The 14,292-nt window shown below is 38.4% G+C and overlaps 1 protein-coding gene across 1 annotated transcript in view; it reads left to right on the top strand.

Annotated features, from left to right (window-relative positions):
- Positions 1–1,321: 1,321 nt before the first annotated feature.
- Positions 1,322–14,292, top strand: part of LOC104267888 (poly [ADP-ribose] polymerase 8-like) — a gene marked incomplete at its 3' end in the record, with an annotated part of 40,212 nt that continues 27,241 nt past the window's right edge. The window contains exons 1-2 of the mRNA XM_009866597.1: positions 1,322–1,344; positions 14,083–14,120. Of these exons, the coding sequence (XP_009864899.1) occupies positions 1,322–1,344; positions 14,083–14,120 (61 nt within the window). The remainder of the gene's footprint in view (positions 1,345–14,082; positions 14,121–14,292) is intronic.

Genomic DNA, 14,292 nt, shown 5'->3' with positions numbered 1-14,292 from the left:
TAGAACAGAGTAGGATAGTGAGAGAAATACATAAATAAATACAATCCTGTCTACATTACACTTCTCCCCCTCTTCTTCTCAGCTACCTCCTCCCTCCCACCTTTCCACTTTGTTACTTTAAAAAGGGAAGTGGCAGGCTTTTGCAGTTTGCAGACGAGCAAAGCGGTGTTGTCTGTACTAGTTGGAATTTCATTGCACAACCTATTTATGGTGTGATATACCTAGCTAAATTAGGCAGGCAGTAGATGTAGCATTCTGATGATATGTAGCTGATGACTTGAAAAAACGTGGCAAAACCTCAGCCAACTCTAGATCTTTTGTTGGGATTGAAAATATCTTTATTTGGCAGGAGTCAGTCAAGACTGAAAGATATGAAGGACTCATATCCTCTTGATAACAGTATTTTTGCCATCATTGAAAACTTGATAAGAGAAGGAATGGTCTTCCAGCTGATGCCTGTGATAGAAGAGCTCTCTTTTTATCTACCATTGAATATCTGTTTGAGCTGAAACAGTTCAGTGTCACTCCTGGGTGTTTGTTTCAGAAGAGCTATTGGTGGCTTTCCCGCTACAGCATTGTCCCAGCACTTTTGACAATGTTTCCACAAGTGTTGTAGCCCAGAGAGAATGAAGTCGAGAAGTAAGAGCAACAGGTGATGTCCTGTGGTGATGCACTAACTAGAGAAGCTGGGAAGGGAGAAGAAAGGCTTATTTCTGTTTCCTTCTGCTCAACCAGTTTTCTTGCAGAGTGGCATGGCAGGTGAAATAGTCAGTGCTAAGTTGTTCTGTCATCCTGTTTTTAAAATAAGCTTGAAACTTGTTCGCTTACACCACTAGCCCATGTTCTTGTTAAATGTTGTTAATTAAAGCTGTTTGATCTGATTGAGTCATTTAGGTCAAATTAAGGTTGGATTTTCCTTTGAGCAGAGGGCCCTGTCCTGTACAGCACTAAGCATCCTCTGCTTCCACGGCTGCCTGAGTAGGGGCTGAGAAGACAGCACGCCCCAGGAGCTGGCTGGGTCCTCGCGAGGCCAGATCGCACACTGTCTAGCGTAATTTGAAGATGAGGTTTTTCAGATGCATTTTGATTAATGCATCATGGACTCTCCCACAGTAGTAGTTTCTGTGCCTTAAAGTATCACTGTATTTCGTTAAGGAGGCTTGCTCCATTTTTCAGGCCCTCTGCTATGTGTGTCCTGATGTGAAAGGAGACTGCTATTTTTCCTTTTAATTTCTCTGGTGCGAGTAAGTGATGGGGCTTTACCATTCCATTTCACCTCAGGCAGTAATTTCACACAGTTCTCCCACTTCTCTTGGGCTTAATGACGCCATCAGATGATGGAAAGTAAGCTACCTTTCAAAATGAAGTATTATCACTCCACTGCCGAGCTCCTGCTTTTATCTTCTGGAGGAGCAGCCTCCGCAGCAGCCCCGCAGCACCCGAGGGGGCTGTGAGAAAAATGAAGGTGTTTATTGATCGCGGTGCTCGCATGACTCACATCACTGATGCTTCTGATGACAAACAATTGTGTGAGCAGGTGAGCAGTTTGACCCATGCCGGCTCAGTTTTCCAGGGGAATTTTTTAGAGGGCATTAAAGTGCACCCACTTGGGGAAATACTCCTTGAAGGTTTTTCTTTGTGAACTCTTCTCCCTCAAGAAGAACCCGAGACCCTAACCCTCAAACTGAAAAAATAATCTTCCCAAGAGTTCATATTTGTGTTATTTTGACTCTTGCTTCATTTCACCTATTTGCAGTTCAGTTACTCAGTGTGGAGTATGTTTTATGTATCACAGCATACCTGAGAAGACAGTTTGGGTCGTAGTAAAACTAGCCCAGATTTTAAGACAGAGATGCCTGAATCAGATTTTTGAATCTCTATATTTAGTTTCCTCAGTACAATGGCCTTGGTAAACAGGGTGACAAGCACTTGCAGCTGCACTACTGCTTCCGTCGATGCTTTCTCTGCAGTTCGGGGCACTGCTGGCTGAACAGTTCAAGTCAGTGCAAATACACATGATGTCAGGGAGACATCAAGAATGGAGGAGTTACTCTTTGGTGTTTGGTCCTCTTTCATTCTATAGGTGAATTCTATAGGTGAATTGTTCTCTTTATACGCTCTATAGCGTCTCATTTTTCTTTAGTCTTCATAGCACTGTCTTTATCAAAGGCTCTGAGGAGATGTTCAGATTAAGAGCTCTGTACTAGTGGTTTTAAGAGCTTTGTACTAACTGGTTTTAATCTTGCACTAGCAGAAGACTGAAGTTTTCTGGCCATTTTTGCTTTCATTCTTTAGACATACTTGTTACACAACGTACCACTTAGAGGTCGTTTTCCATCTTCAATACGCTTATCAAATTTTGGTGACCATTTTGGTGACTGAATGTGCTAAAGTGTACAGACATGGCAAGGATAAAGGGAGTACATCATCTCTGATACATTTTTATTGCAGATTTAATGATAAAGAAACTGAGACAAGGGTAAATCTTCACTTGGATTTTTTTTAAAGTCAGTGGGAGCTTTGCCATGGAATGTCATGGAGCCGGGATTTCATTGCATATTTTGAAAAGTATGCAACAGTTTCGAGTACCTTAGCCTGAGTCTTATGTTTCAGTTAATCAAAGGTATTTACATGCTGGCCTCATAAAAGGTGCTTAGGTAGCTGAATCCCCTTTAAGATACCTGAATTTTAAAAAAACATGCATTCCTTTACCTCTGTGAGTAGACAGAATTATTTGTAATGATGGCTATGTACTGATGGGATTTTTGAGGGAACATAAACAGTTCAGATGTCTAACAGCCATTTCTGCACAATTGTTATTGCCTAATTATTTTTTAAATCTGGACTGTAAGGCCTTATTTTTCAAAACTGCTGATGATTCCTTCTCATTTCTGCTGGAGATGTAGAGATTCACCACACATGAAAGGTAAATCAGTGTCTAGAAAGCTTTGTAGTTTGTGATTGCCTTTTGAAAATGTGTTTATTTTTTCTTGCTGGGAGGCATATAGCAAGTCACTGTAACACAGCTGGGAATAGAACTACCTCTGCCTTTGCAAGAATGCAGGGGCTTCCTAAGCCAGTGCTTCATATGAAGTGTAATTAGTTTTTAGAGGAGACAGGGATCTAATTAAGACTAGGGGAGAGATCTTATAATTGTAGCTACAAATTAAAATGGTGTTCAAAATCTAACTACATGTTGGGGTAGAGTACTAAAACTATTTTTTTTTTTATTTCTTCTATAGTTTCTTTAGCGTTTTCTGTAGGAAAATCTGCCAGACTGTATTCAGATATGGTTGTTTGGGTGTAGTATGAAATTCATAGAGGAATCGTGCATCCAAAAGCATTCTTTGGCACAAGAACAGCCCATGTATTTAGAAATTGTTCCTTATAAGATGAGCCATTACTAAATGAAAAAAAAAAAAGTAGTGCAGTATGCTTTCTGTTGCATTTTATCATGAAGAAGAAATCAGTGTGTGTGATATTCAGGAACAACTAAAAGTCAGTAGAAGCTTGTGGAGGAGCTGTTTTGGATCTTAGCCAATGCTGCCACTTCAAATGCATAAAAAGCACTTGAACTGAAATTCCCTGCTGCTATTATTCTGCACACTATTGAAATATAATGCAGGAGTATGCTTTGAATTTTTTACCATGAGTCACATTGAGAGTCATCAATGTCATACTCAACCTACAACTTTATTCTCCGAGCTACTAGTGAGAAAAGCAAGTAACATTTTACTCATTCATAACTTATTGAAACTAGCTATGGGAAACATATCTGTTAGTAACCTTGCTAATACAGACTTTTTCCATTAATTTTATTTAAGCTCCTTTTCTGTCCTGACTTTAAAAGGCTCTGTGATTAGCTCTCTACCCGTTCCTTTCCCTGGAAGACTAATTGACTGTTCAAGGGGGTTCTCTGATTCTGATTTTCAACAAAGTTATACTTTTCCCTCTAATTTCAATGGAATATGGCTTGCCATTTTCCCTTGGGCCATTGTGTGGATATGATACCCATCTTCATGTTTGCACTCTAGCAAGCATGTCTCAAGTGTTGTCACATTTCCTAACACAGTTGCTCGTTGATTTGCCACACTTTGTATAGCTAGCTACCTGAACCCATTTAAATTTTTTCGTTCACTTGCCTGTTCTGCCAGGCTGGTGATTGTTTCCTGATGATTCCTATACTCACTCCAGTTTACTGACATCTTTCAAATGCACCCAGGACTGAATGTTGTATTTGAGGTATACCTGTGCCATCTGTCAGACTGAAACTGTCATATCTAAAAAACAAGGGAAAAATACCTTATTTTCTTGTCATCTTGAAAAGAATTTTCCATTTTATTTGCTGATCATGAGTGCATGCTGTTCATGACTGTCGTTTAGTGTAGAGGATGTTACAGGTATCCCAGTGATGTGCCAGGGCTGAGTTTTTGACCTGCTCACCTGTTTCATGTTGTCCCTTGCACCACTGTAATTCTTGGGTCTTTTGGACTGAGGAGGTAATTTGTCGTGCTGGCATTGTGGCTAGCTAGCTATGTAGCACCTCATTTTGGGTCTCTAACCACAGAAAACAGTTTGATTTTGACCAGGTTACTGTAATGGGACAGCGGGATGAGCCAAGGTTTGCAATCAATTCTTGCAGCTGTGTGGCATAGGAGACAGGAACAGCCTTGGGTTAAAAAGTATGCAGCATATGGGCCCATGGTCTGTCTTAATCTAGCGATTTTCAGAGGAGCTGAACACTGCATTACTGACTTGACCATGACACTGTGTGTATCTGTAAGGAATAGATAAATAACTGGCTGTGGGTACATTAGTTGCCCTGAATTATTTGAGTGCATTATATCAACAGGAATAAAGGAGGTTGAGCAATTTCATAGGTAACATCTATTGAACATCTTGCCTTGTGGGATTTTGTTATGTTGAATGTTGTGCAAGAATATGCCATTTTAGTTTAGAAAATTCCTAAAAGCTATAGTTTGACATTCAAATTCTGCATTTCAAAATTATATATTGAGTTTGTATGGAACTTACAGAAAAAATAGATTTAGCCCATAAATACAGTATTTCAGCTATACCAAGAAGTATTGGGGACTTTATTTTAGGAGGTGGGGGGGGTAGTGGTAGGGGAAAGGGAAAAGTTTGAATTCTGTGAGACAGCAGTGGTTGTTGCACATCTCATTAGATAGTAAGCAAAATGCCAACTAATTAATAAACATGTAGAGTAGTTTAAGAGGGATGCCTGGGACTTTTATCCTTTGCCAAATGCCTCATATAAAGGAGAGGAGCTAACAGATGAAGAGCTGAAGCAAGGTAGAGGGCGAATTTAAACCAGTGGCATCAGTGGAGAAAAAGAGGACACAAAAGAGAGGTTTGAGGCGTATCCGTGTTGAGGGGAGAGAGCTGGACCTGGTCAACAGGGGGGCTGCAAGGAGCGATGGTTTTGTAGTTCGGGATGAAATTGTCTGATTCTGGTAGAGTCTGATGCTTAACAGCTGGGCTTTGTGCATGTAGCCGTGTTTTCGTGTAACTCTTTCTAGAATGATGCAGCAGGCACTTTTTTTCCACCCAAGTGTCCTTGATTTGCTTATTTCATAAGTGCTGTTTTTATTTTTAGGACTCCCCTCGTGTTTTTAGAGTGGTGATTAATCCTGTAGATTTAAGTACATTTACTAGAAGTTGCTGCGCCTTTTTCACTGAATGCTTTGCACAAAGGAAATGCAGTATTCTGTACCCCCTTTATTTGAATTGCTAAATCAAGTGGGGCTTTGTGAATAACATTCGCCATTTCAATCAGATGCACTTTGGTTTTGTGAAAGGACCAGTAGCGCAATTATTCTTAGTGACAAATGCAAATGTGCGCTAACTTTGACTCAGCACCTCTGTTCCTCCAGGTTATGTCAAGAAATGAAAGCAGTGCCATTTCTGACACATTGACACTGCTCATCTCTCTTTGGAATAGTTCTCATTTGTCATCAGTAGATGCGCCTGGGACTTTCCATATGTCATCACACACGCACATTCTCCAACATCCAGAGGAAAAGATTACTCAGAGTCACTTGTTACTCTTTTCTGTATAATTGCTAATGCACCATGGGGAGTTTTGACGTCTTAGTGAAAGGAGCGTGAGCACAAACTTCAATTCTTTGCAAGCACCTGGCTCTATCCAGCAGCAGAAAATAGCTGTGACTGATGCTGGGTCATCAGTTACCAGATCACAAGGGATATGGAAACATGTATCAGAAGGAGATTTAAGGTGGCCTGTATCTCTGAAAACAAATTGCTGATATGCAGACATACACATTCAAAACATTTTAACAGATGCTTCAAAACCTGTTTAGAAATCCATGAAACTTGTTTTGAACAGGAATCTGGAAAATAACATGAATGTGAGCTGGTTCACAGTCAAGTTGTATAGCAAGCTGCAAATATTTAAAAAAATAAAGAAATGCTCACTCTTTGGAATGCATTTTGAAATTTTTAGCAAAGTAATGAAGTAGTTGTTTCTAGAAATAACAGGAGTGTGGTAGGGGCTAGAAGTCATGTATTTTTCTGTGCAACTTCCCTGTAACCTTCTTTGTCGAGTACTTAAGTCTCCCTTGGGCTTCAGTGTGATTTAATTCAAGTTCTAAATTCTGTAACAGAAAAGAAAATAAATTTTAATATAGTGAGATTATTCTTGCTGCCCTTAATTAACAGTCACTTTTTCCATAGCTGTGCTAATAAATGCATGAAAGCTTAGGTCCACCTACTTTTAATTTTTGTCTCATTTGCAAAGACTTCTAATTCTTTTTTTTCCAGAAAATAATAAGGTTGTTTTTCAGTAATTGTTATTTTATTTAAAGGCATTGAATGATACAATGACATATGATATGATGACATATAATGACATGTCCTGTGCTGCAGTGGTTATTTCACTGTGTGAAAGCACGGAAAGCCAGTTGATTATTTGTGTTTTAAAAAGCCTTATGCACATTTTTTATTTTCAGAACCATGTCATGTGATGTGCTATCTTACGTGTTTCTAACTCGTGTGATTCTAACTACTGTTCATCTGTCTGTCTGTTTGGAGATGCACATCACTTTGTGGTTAATATTTTACACAAGTGGAATTCTTTTCAGTTCCATTTATGTTTCTGTCCCATTACTGGGACTGTATTGTAAAGGTATCATGAATGAATGGCATGCAGTACTTGCTGATTATCTAATATTTACTTCACTCATTAACATAGTTAGCAATGCAGTAACATGTATGTTATATTATTATAAATGTACATTTATAAATACATTTTAAAAGTCTCCATATGTTTTACTAAAGACAATGTGAATGCTAGCAATAGTTGGTTACAAAATTTACCTCGTGAAAATTCACAATGCTGCCATTGCTTTTTGTGAACATGAGCTTCAGTGGAGCACTTCCTCAGCTGATGCATGCTGTGTGGGATGCAATCCTGCCAAAGCCCCAGAGTGGATCAGCAAGGTTCTTTTTCCTTTAGGGTAACTGAATTGTTTGAAGAGCTCCATTGAAAGGTAGCAAAGTGTTTCATAGCACAGTAGTTATACATACCAAGTGACGAAGCATTTTGCTAATTCACTTGTTCATAAATTGTCAGATCCTAAAATATATTATTCACTCATGGTTGCGATAGTTGTGAGAGTTTGCATTAAGTTTCCTATCCTAGCTGTAACTAACACAGCAGTAATTTTTTATTATTTTTCAATTCCTTTTATAGTTATTTTGTTTGTTCTGTCTTCAGCATAGGACAAAATGATTGTCTCCAGGATGTGACTTTGGAAGGCTTGTCTTTTGATGGTGTCCATTCAGCAAAAGGATTCTTTCTGCCACAGAAAAAGGCTGCTTATGACTGCTGGATCTCCTTTGCTGTTATTTGCGTGCATGTCATCTTTGTACAAATTGGAAGAAGGACTTGACATTGAAGCCTTTTGCAATGTGTTTAACTATTAGTTTTGAATTGAAATTCTCTTCAGAGAATTTCCTAGTTCAAGTAAGGCCAACTACAAGAAAAAAAAAGTAGTGATCTTTTTTATTGTTAAGTATTCTAGATTTTTTTGTGTAAATAGTCTAGGTAGTTTTTCAACTGTCCAATACCTAAATGCCTTCATTTCCTACCAATTCTCAAGGCACTTGTTCAAAAGTCAGATATTTCAGGAACATAGTTTGAAAGTTTTATTTGGATGGAATCCCACAGTACATCTGAAAATCACAGTTTGCGTTCTGTATTTGTCATATGATTCATTGCCAAGCTATAGGCTTCAAACTGGATCTCAGACTGAATCCTTTTGAAACTGATTTTCTTCCATTTGAGGGAAAATCCTGGCCAGAAGTGAAATATAAAGGATCTGGCTTTAAGATAAAATGGTGGTCTTATGGAAGTAGAAGAGGAGGCTAAAGACTTTGAAAGTAGCAGGAATCCACTGAAGAATTCAGAAACATTTCCAAAGAGAAGGAAACAAAGGGATGAAGATAGCACTGGGAATATTGTCTTTATGAGTGGATGTTCTACAGTGGCATGTTATATGTAGACACTGAAGAAGAGTATCAATTTTGAGAGTTGATAGCTAGAAATTGGTAAAAGAATACAGTTTCAGTTGCATTTGCTCAATTGGACCTTATTCACTCTTACTGCCTCACTTAGAAGAGCAAAAGCATCAATTCTGTATCATTCTGTGCTTTCAGAAATGCTATACAGGTCATTAAAAAGGACCTTTGGCCCAAAGTTTACACCAGTACAATTTTATTTGTTTTATCAAGGTTTCGCTAATCTTTTCTTCAGCTCACCATCTTGTTCAGAAGTTGACTCTGGCATATAATTAATACCACAGTAGCATTTAAACTTACATATATATGTCCATAGCTTACTTTGCTGAGTTAGTATTTTTCTTTAGGTTTAAATTTTTGTGCATCCTATTAACTTATTGCATTACTTTATTGATGAGCTAGATCTGATCTGGGATTTTGGCTGTCATAAACAAAAAAAAAATGGTCTCTTCTAAGTTCTGCAGCTCCAGACACTGCAGAATCTTTATTCTCACATCTTGTTCTAGATTGGCTATAGTCTAATGACTGTCGTAAGATTCTACATGACAAAAAATCTTACTTCCTTTTTTCAGCAGATTTGTAAATTACAACATTAGCACATGGAGCTCTGGCTCTAATAGAGACTGCTAAAACTAGAATAGAAACTAGATCACAATTTCCACACTTAATAAGGCAGTAAGTCAGCTGTTGCCATAGGACAGAGCTGGTTGCATTGTCATAACCATTTCATAAATCTTAGACTTGCGCCAGATGCTTCATGCTGTTTCTGCTGTGCAAAACAGCTGGAAATTCAGCTTAAAGGATTTCTTTCCTAGAGAGAAACTACAGGTGGCATAGAGTTGAGATAACATGAATTTGATGGGAAGATGCACTCCAGTCACACACTCCAGCTCCAATGCCACTGTTGTGGCTTCAGGGTATGTTTCCGATCTTGGAGTTTGTACCATGAAAGGTAAAAACTGTGGTTCAAAGCATGGGGGAAAAAACCTTACAAACTGATGAAAAGAGATAAAGCTGTCTCTCTTCCTTTTTATGAGTGTGCTCTGTTGCATTAAGTTTTGCTTTGCTGCCTTTTTCTAATTTCAAGGATTTTTTTTCTTGCCCTGGAGATTTTGGGTAATACTTTTCCTGGCCGTATAGTCAGCTCAGACTCTAGACACCTTTTCAACTCGCTTTGAAAAATTATAGTAATGCCAAAGGCAGATGAATCTGCCAAATCGAGACAGATTAATGTGAAAAACAGCAGTTATGTGGTGGATCTCCATCTAGTTGATAAATTAGTTTTCAAATGCAGGAGAATCTTTCTGAAGAAGAAAACAGGTATGGTTAAAACACAATGGAAAATGCTTGTAAGGAGTCCTCTGTTACTAAGATAAGGCTGTGGATCTACGTACTAATATTATTTCAAGCAGTAAAAAGTTTACATTAAAAACTAATAAGCACTGAAACATGACAGCTCTCACTAATTTCTCATGTGGTGCTTTGCTGTTTGTTAAACAACAAAAGTTTTACTAGGCCAGTTCTTACATTAAGCTTGTTCTGAGCTTAGGAGTCAAGAAACATGTACTATAGGATGCCTGCTGCAGAGGATCGTAAGCTGAACAAAACAGAAATAACACCATCATTGAGGTTTTGTTTACACCCAAGAGTTTTAAGTGTGTTTATGTAGCTAAAGCAATATAACTGAAGGAGAAGGGATGATGATTGGCTGGTTAGAGTGTGTTTATGGGAATGGAAATAAATTGTAGTGCTATAAGCTGTATTTATAGCAATGTAACTGCAATAGGATTGTGCAGAACAACTGCATTGCCAGAAGGAAAAATCACATCTCTCACTGGAATAATCATGTTGTACTATGTGCGGGCCAGGCCGAAATTAATTCCAGTTATATTTCTGAGTACTTAAATGAGAAAGCTGCTTCGGAAAAGGCTTTCTTTGGCTCTGAGAGGATTTAACACCAAGGGCATTGAACATCTACATCTTCACTGAAGTCTCTGCTGTTTAAGGTGCTGTAAGCCATCATAGTGCTGTGTTTCTGTCTTGGCTCTAAATCTCATTGAAGTCAATGGGAAAATGCTTGGGTGGCTGCAAGACAGGAGCTTCCTGAGAGACCAAGACCTTTATTAGCCTGGTGTATCTTGTTTTCTGACAAGTCATGTGCAGTCAGTGTGGAGCAGTTTATCCTGCGTGCAGAAAAACAGGCCACAGTGTGATCCCGTGTGACAGTCAGAGGGATCAGCTGGGGCACAAAACCAAGTTTTGTTCTGGTCAGTTTTGTTTCCATAGCCTGCATATAACTAACATAAGATTACAAGGTCAAACCAAGTACGACTGCCTCTCTCTGGAGGCTCAAACAAGCCATTTATTCTCCTCAATCATGCGTTTAGATATGCATGAGAGCAGTGGGCTATCTGAAAGGCTGTTCCCACAAGAGCTTTGTCTATCATAATACATCACTGATACTTCTTAAAGTACATTCAGCTGGGCACACTAGAGAGAGGGCAGCACAGACATCCCAACATGTCCTGAAGATTTAAATTTATGTGGAAAGAAGACAATTAGACATTCTTTTTTTCTTTTTTTTTTTTCTTTCCAGAGAGTGGAGGAGAAAGGTGAAACTAATAATGTAAAGAATTTCAGATTAAACACATTCAGCAAAATAAACTAATAGTTCTGCTGAGTCAAGAACTAAACTAAGTTTGTTCAATTTCTGAACTGAGTTAGTAGTTTTTCTAATAAAAGCTATTGGTATTTTAATTGGAAGTAAATATCCCATATTCGGGCATTTTGCTGCTTAATCTTTGGTTCATATCTTTTTAAAATACTTTCCTCTGAAGTGGCATCTCAAGCTCGTCAGATTTCATTACTATATCCAACACACTACCATTTAATCTTAGTTTGGCAGACTGATTTTCTATTAATGCTTTTGGATGGAAGTGACATCAGTTTTCGGTGGGAATTTTTTTCTGTAGGAGGACTGGAATCACAGAATAATTTTACTTTACATGATTTTCCCTTTTTCCTCTCTGATAATATCAGTCTTAGTAATGAGACCACTGCTCTGGGTCAGAGCCTGAATTTGCTTACGTTTGTTGCAGGATCTGATTAGAGACTATTTCTAACCTGCATCTTCATGAACTTTTCCATTTTAGTTCCATCTCACAAGACTGAGAGTGTGGTTTTTTTCTTATTAGTTTCCATTTAACATCACCACAGCTGCTGCTGCCACAGATGCCACATGATCAGACAGAAGAAAGAGAAATATGTTTTCATGGAGTTTCTGCACATAAGTGCATAGAGTAATTATGTGAGGGCATGACCTGTGCAGACTACCTGTTCCACCTCTCACTCAAAGCAGAACTTAACTGCGGGTCAAATTCAACTTCAAAGATAGATTATGTTGCCAAGAGCCTTATTCAGCTAAGCTTTGAATATCTGCACTTACGGAAATTCTGTAATTTCTGCCCCATTCTTGTCTCAGTATGTATACACATACATGAAATTGCCCTGTTTTGCTGCAGTTTTAAAATTAGAATAAGGTGGGTTTTAAGTTAGAATGTGGAGTGAGGTCTAGAAAGACTTTTCTCGGAATAAACGTTCATATGGAAAGATAATCCTGTATTCATATGGAAAGATAATCCTGTACAACAATAGTCAAGCAAACCCATACACAGCACCAAAGGAGGAGGCATCAAAGAGGTGTGCAAGCAGCCTTCCTGAAAGAGTAGGACTGAAGTACCTCTTTCAGTAGTAGAAGGAAGATGTCATGGTTACACACAAAACATCTAGAAGATGGATTTTTGTAGGAATAGGCCCTTAGTTAACTTCTTAGGGTTTTTTTTTTGGTGGTGGCGTTGGTTTCTTTTGCACCACAGAGCAAAATTCTGCACGTGTGACTGCACTGAGATACATCATTTCCTAAGTCTGGCGTCTCTCTATTTAAAATAGCTATATTTTATGCTATGACAGATTAATTAGATTTAAATACCCCAGCCTTTAGGGAATAAGCTTCAAGATGAGGGGATACAGATGCTGCCTATTCCAAATGTCTGAAAAATAATTAAAAGAGAAAGATCACAAAACATTGAATTTGCACAGTGACGGGATTTCATGCTGGCTTGACTGAGGCTATCAAGAGTTGTGTGGCTAAATGTTGTCAGCTGTAATGAACACTCTGCTTCAATTTATGTGAACATTTGCAGCTGCTGAAGAAACAGGCATCTTTGTCTCTTAGTCAAACAATACATAGAACAAATTATGCTAGAATAGATGATGCGCAAAAACAGGTGACAGAGCTGTGTGGTAATCGATTGACTTATGGAAGAAAGTGGGACCAGCTTTTTTGTATTGATTGCCTCCTACAATCATTGGATTGTGGAAGTGGAGCTCATTTAGTGGAAATCCTTGAGGGAGAAAAAGAAAGGAGTCATACATAGTTTTATTTTATAGTCTACATGGAAGCTGCATTCATGTAATTTAGAAAGATCCCCTGAATCAATTTTCGACAATATACAATACGTATCAAAATTTATTAAGAGAGCTTGTGCCATCCTGCCTTTGTCTTCTTAACTCATTACAGACAGGAACACATGCCATGTATTATTTAAGTGTGTAAGTTGACACATACAATTTATAGGATTTAGAAGTGGAAAGAACATGAATTATACAACAGAAAGCTTTCAGCATGCTGCAGTTGAATGTTTTTAATGCAAAATAAAGACACACATTAACCTTTAAAAAAATATGAAGGACTTGAGGGGTAGTTAGATAACTAAGGAGACTGTAATGCCCATGTGTCATGCCCTCAGCAGTGGGTTTAGTGAAGTCTCACTGGGTGCTAGGGAAGGCACGTGGTAGACCAGGACCAGTTTGTGACTGTCTTCTGATGAAACAGATTCTGATAATCCAAGTAGTGAAGCTTGCCTTCTGTGTGACTGCGGCTCTTTCAAATTTGATTTGAACTCAGCTTGACAAAAAGGCATAGGTATCAAACGAAATTGCCACAACTGTTTTAAATACAGGATTTTGATGAGAAGAAGGAGCCCAAGCCATCCAGAGCCTTTGCTGAGACTAACCAGAATGCATAGAAGTGCCCCAGCCAGCAAGAAAAGCCTCCTGCTGAGCCTGGAGTCAAACCCTGAAATCAAATGCAGAGAAAACTGGGCTTTTCTAGTTCTGGTGTTCAAAGAGCAACTTTTTTTTTTTTTTTAAGCATAAGTACAGATTGTGAAATGTTACTCTGAAGTGAATGTAATGCATACAGTCTTGATGTTCTTTTTAAGAAGGTTGAAATCAGGATGTGACAATTTAGCAAAGTAAGCTTTCACAGTGGGCATGACAGGTTTTTTTTTTTAGCTGAGCACTTCAAAAGCCATCAAAATAGCTGTTACCTTCTGTCCTGGAAACTGTCAGGAACCTATAAATAAGTATAAAATAATACAGGCCTATAAAAAAAGGTGTTATGCCAGCAGTTAATGTTATTGTTATTAATTCTGTTGTGTTTTGTTTTTTTTCTTTTTACAGTGTATCCTATTCAGTGCATGTCTCTGAGGATTACCCAGGTACAGTGCAACATTCTGTCCATGACACATGTATGCCTGTTAATGCAATTTGCAGTATTCAGATGAGAACATCTGAAGGGGTGTTGATGTCTTCCAGGTGCATCCTTGTGCTCATCATTTACCATTAGCTAGATTATTTTCACAGTCAGTTCTCCTTTTCAGGTGTCATTTC

The sequence above is a fragment of the Apaloderma vittatum genome, unplaced genomic scaffold (genome assembly GCF_000703405.1).
Source record: "Apaloderma vittatum isolate BGI_N311 unplaced genomic scaffold, ASM70340v1 scaffold8283, whole genome shotgun sequence".
NCBI classification, from domain to species: Eukaryota; Metazoa; Chordata; class Aves; order Trogoniformes; family Trogonidae; genus Apaloderma; species Apaloderma vittatum.
Note: the sequence above shows the minus strand (reverse complement) of the source record. Positions and strands in the feature narration are given on the sequence as shown.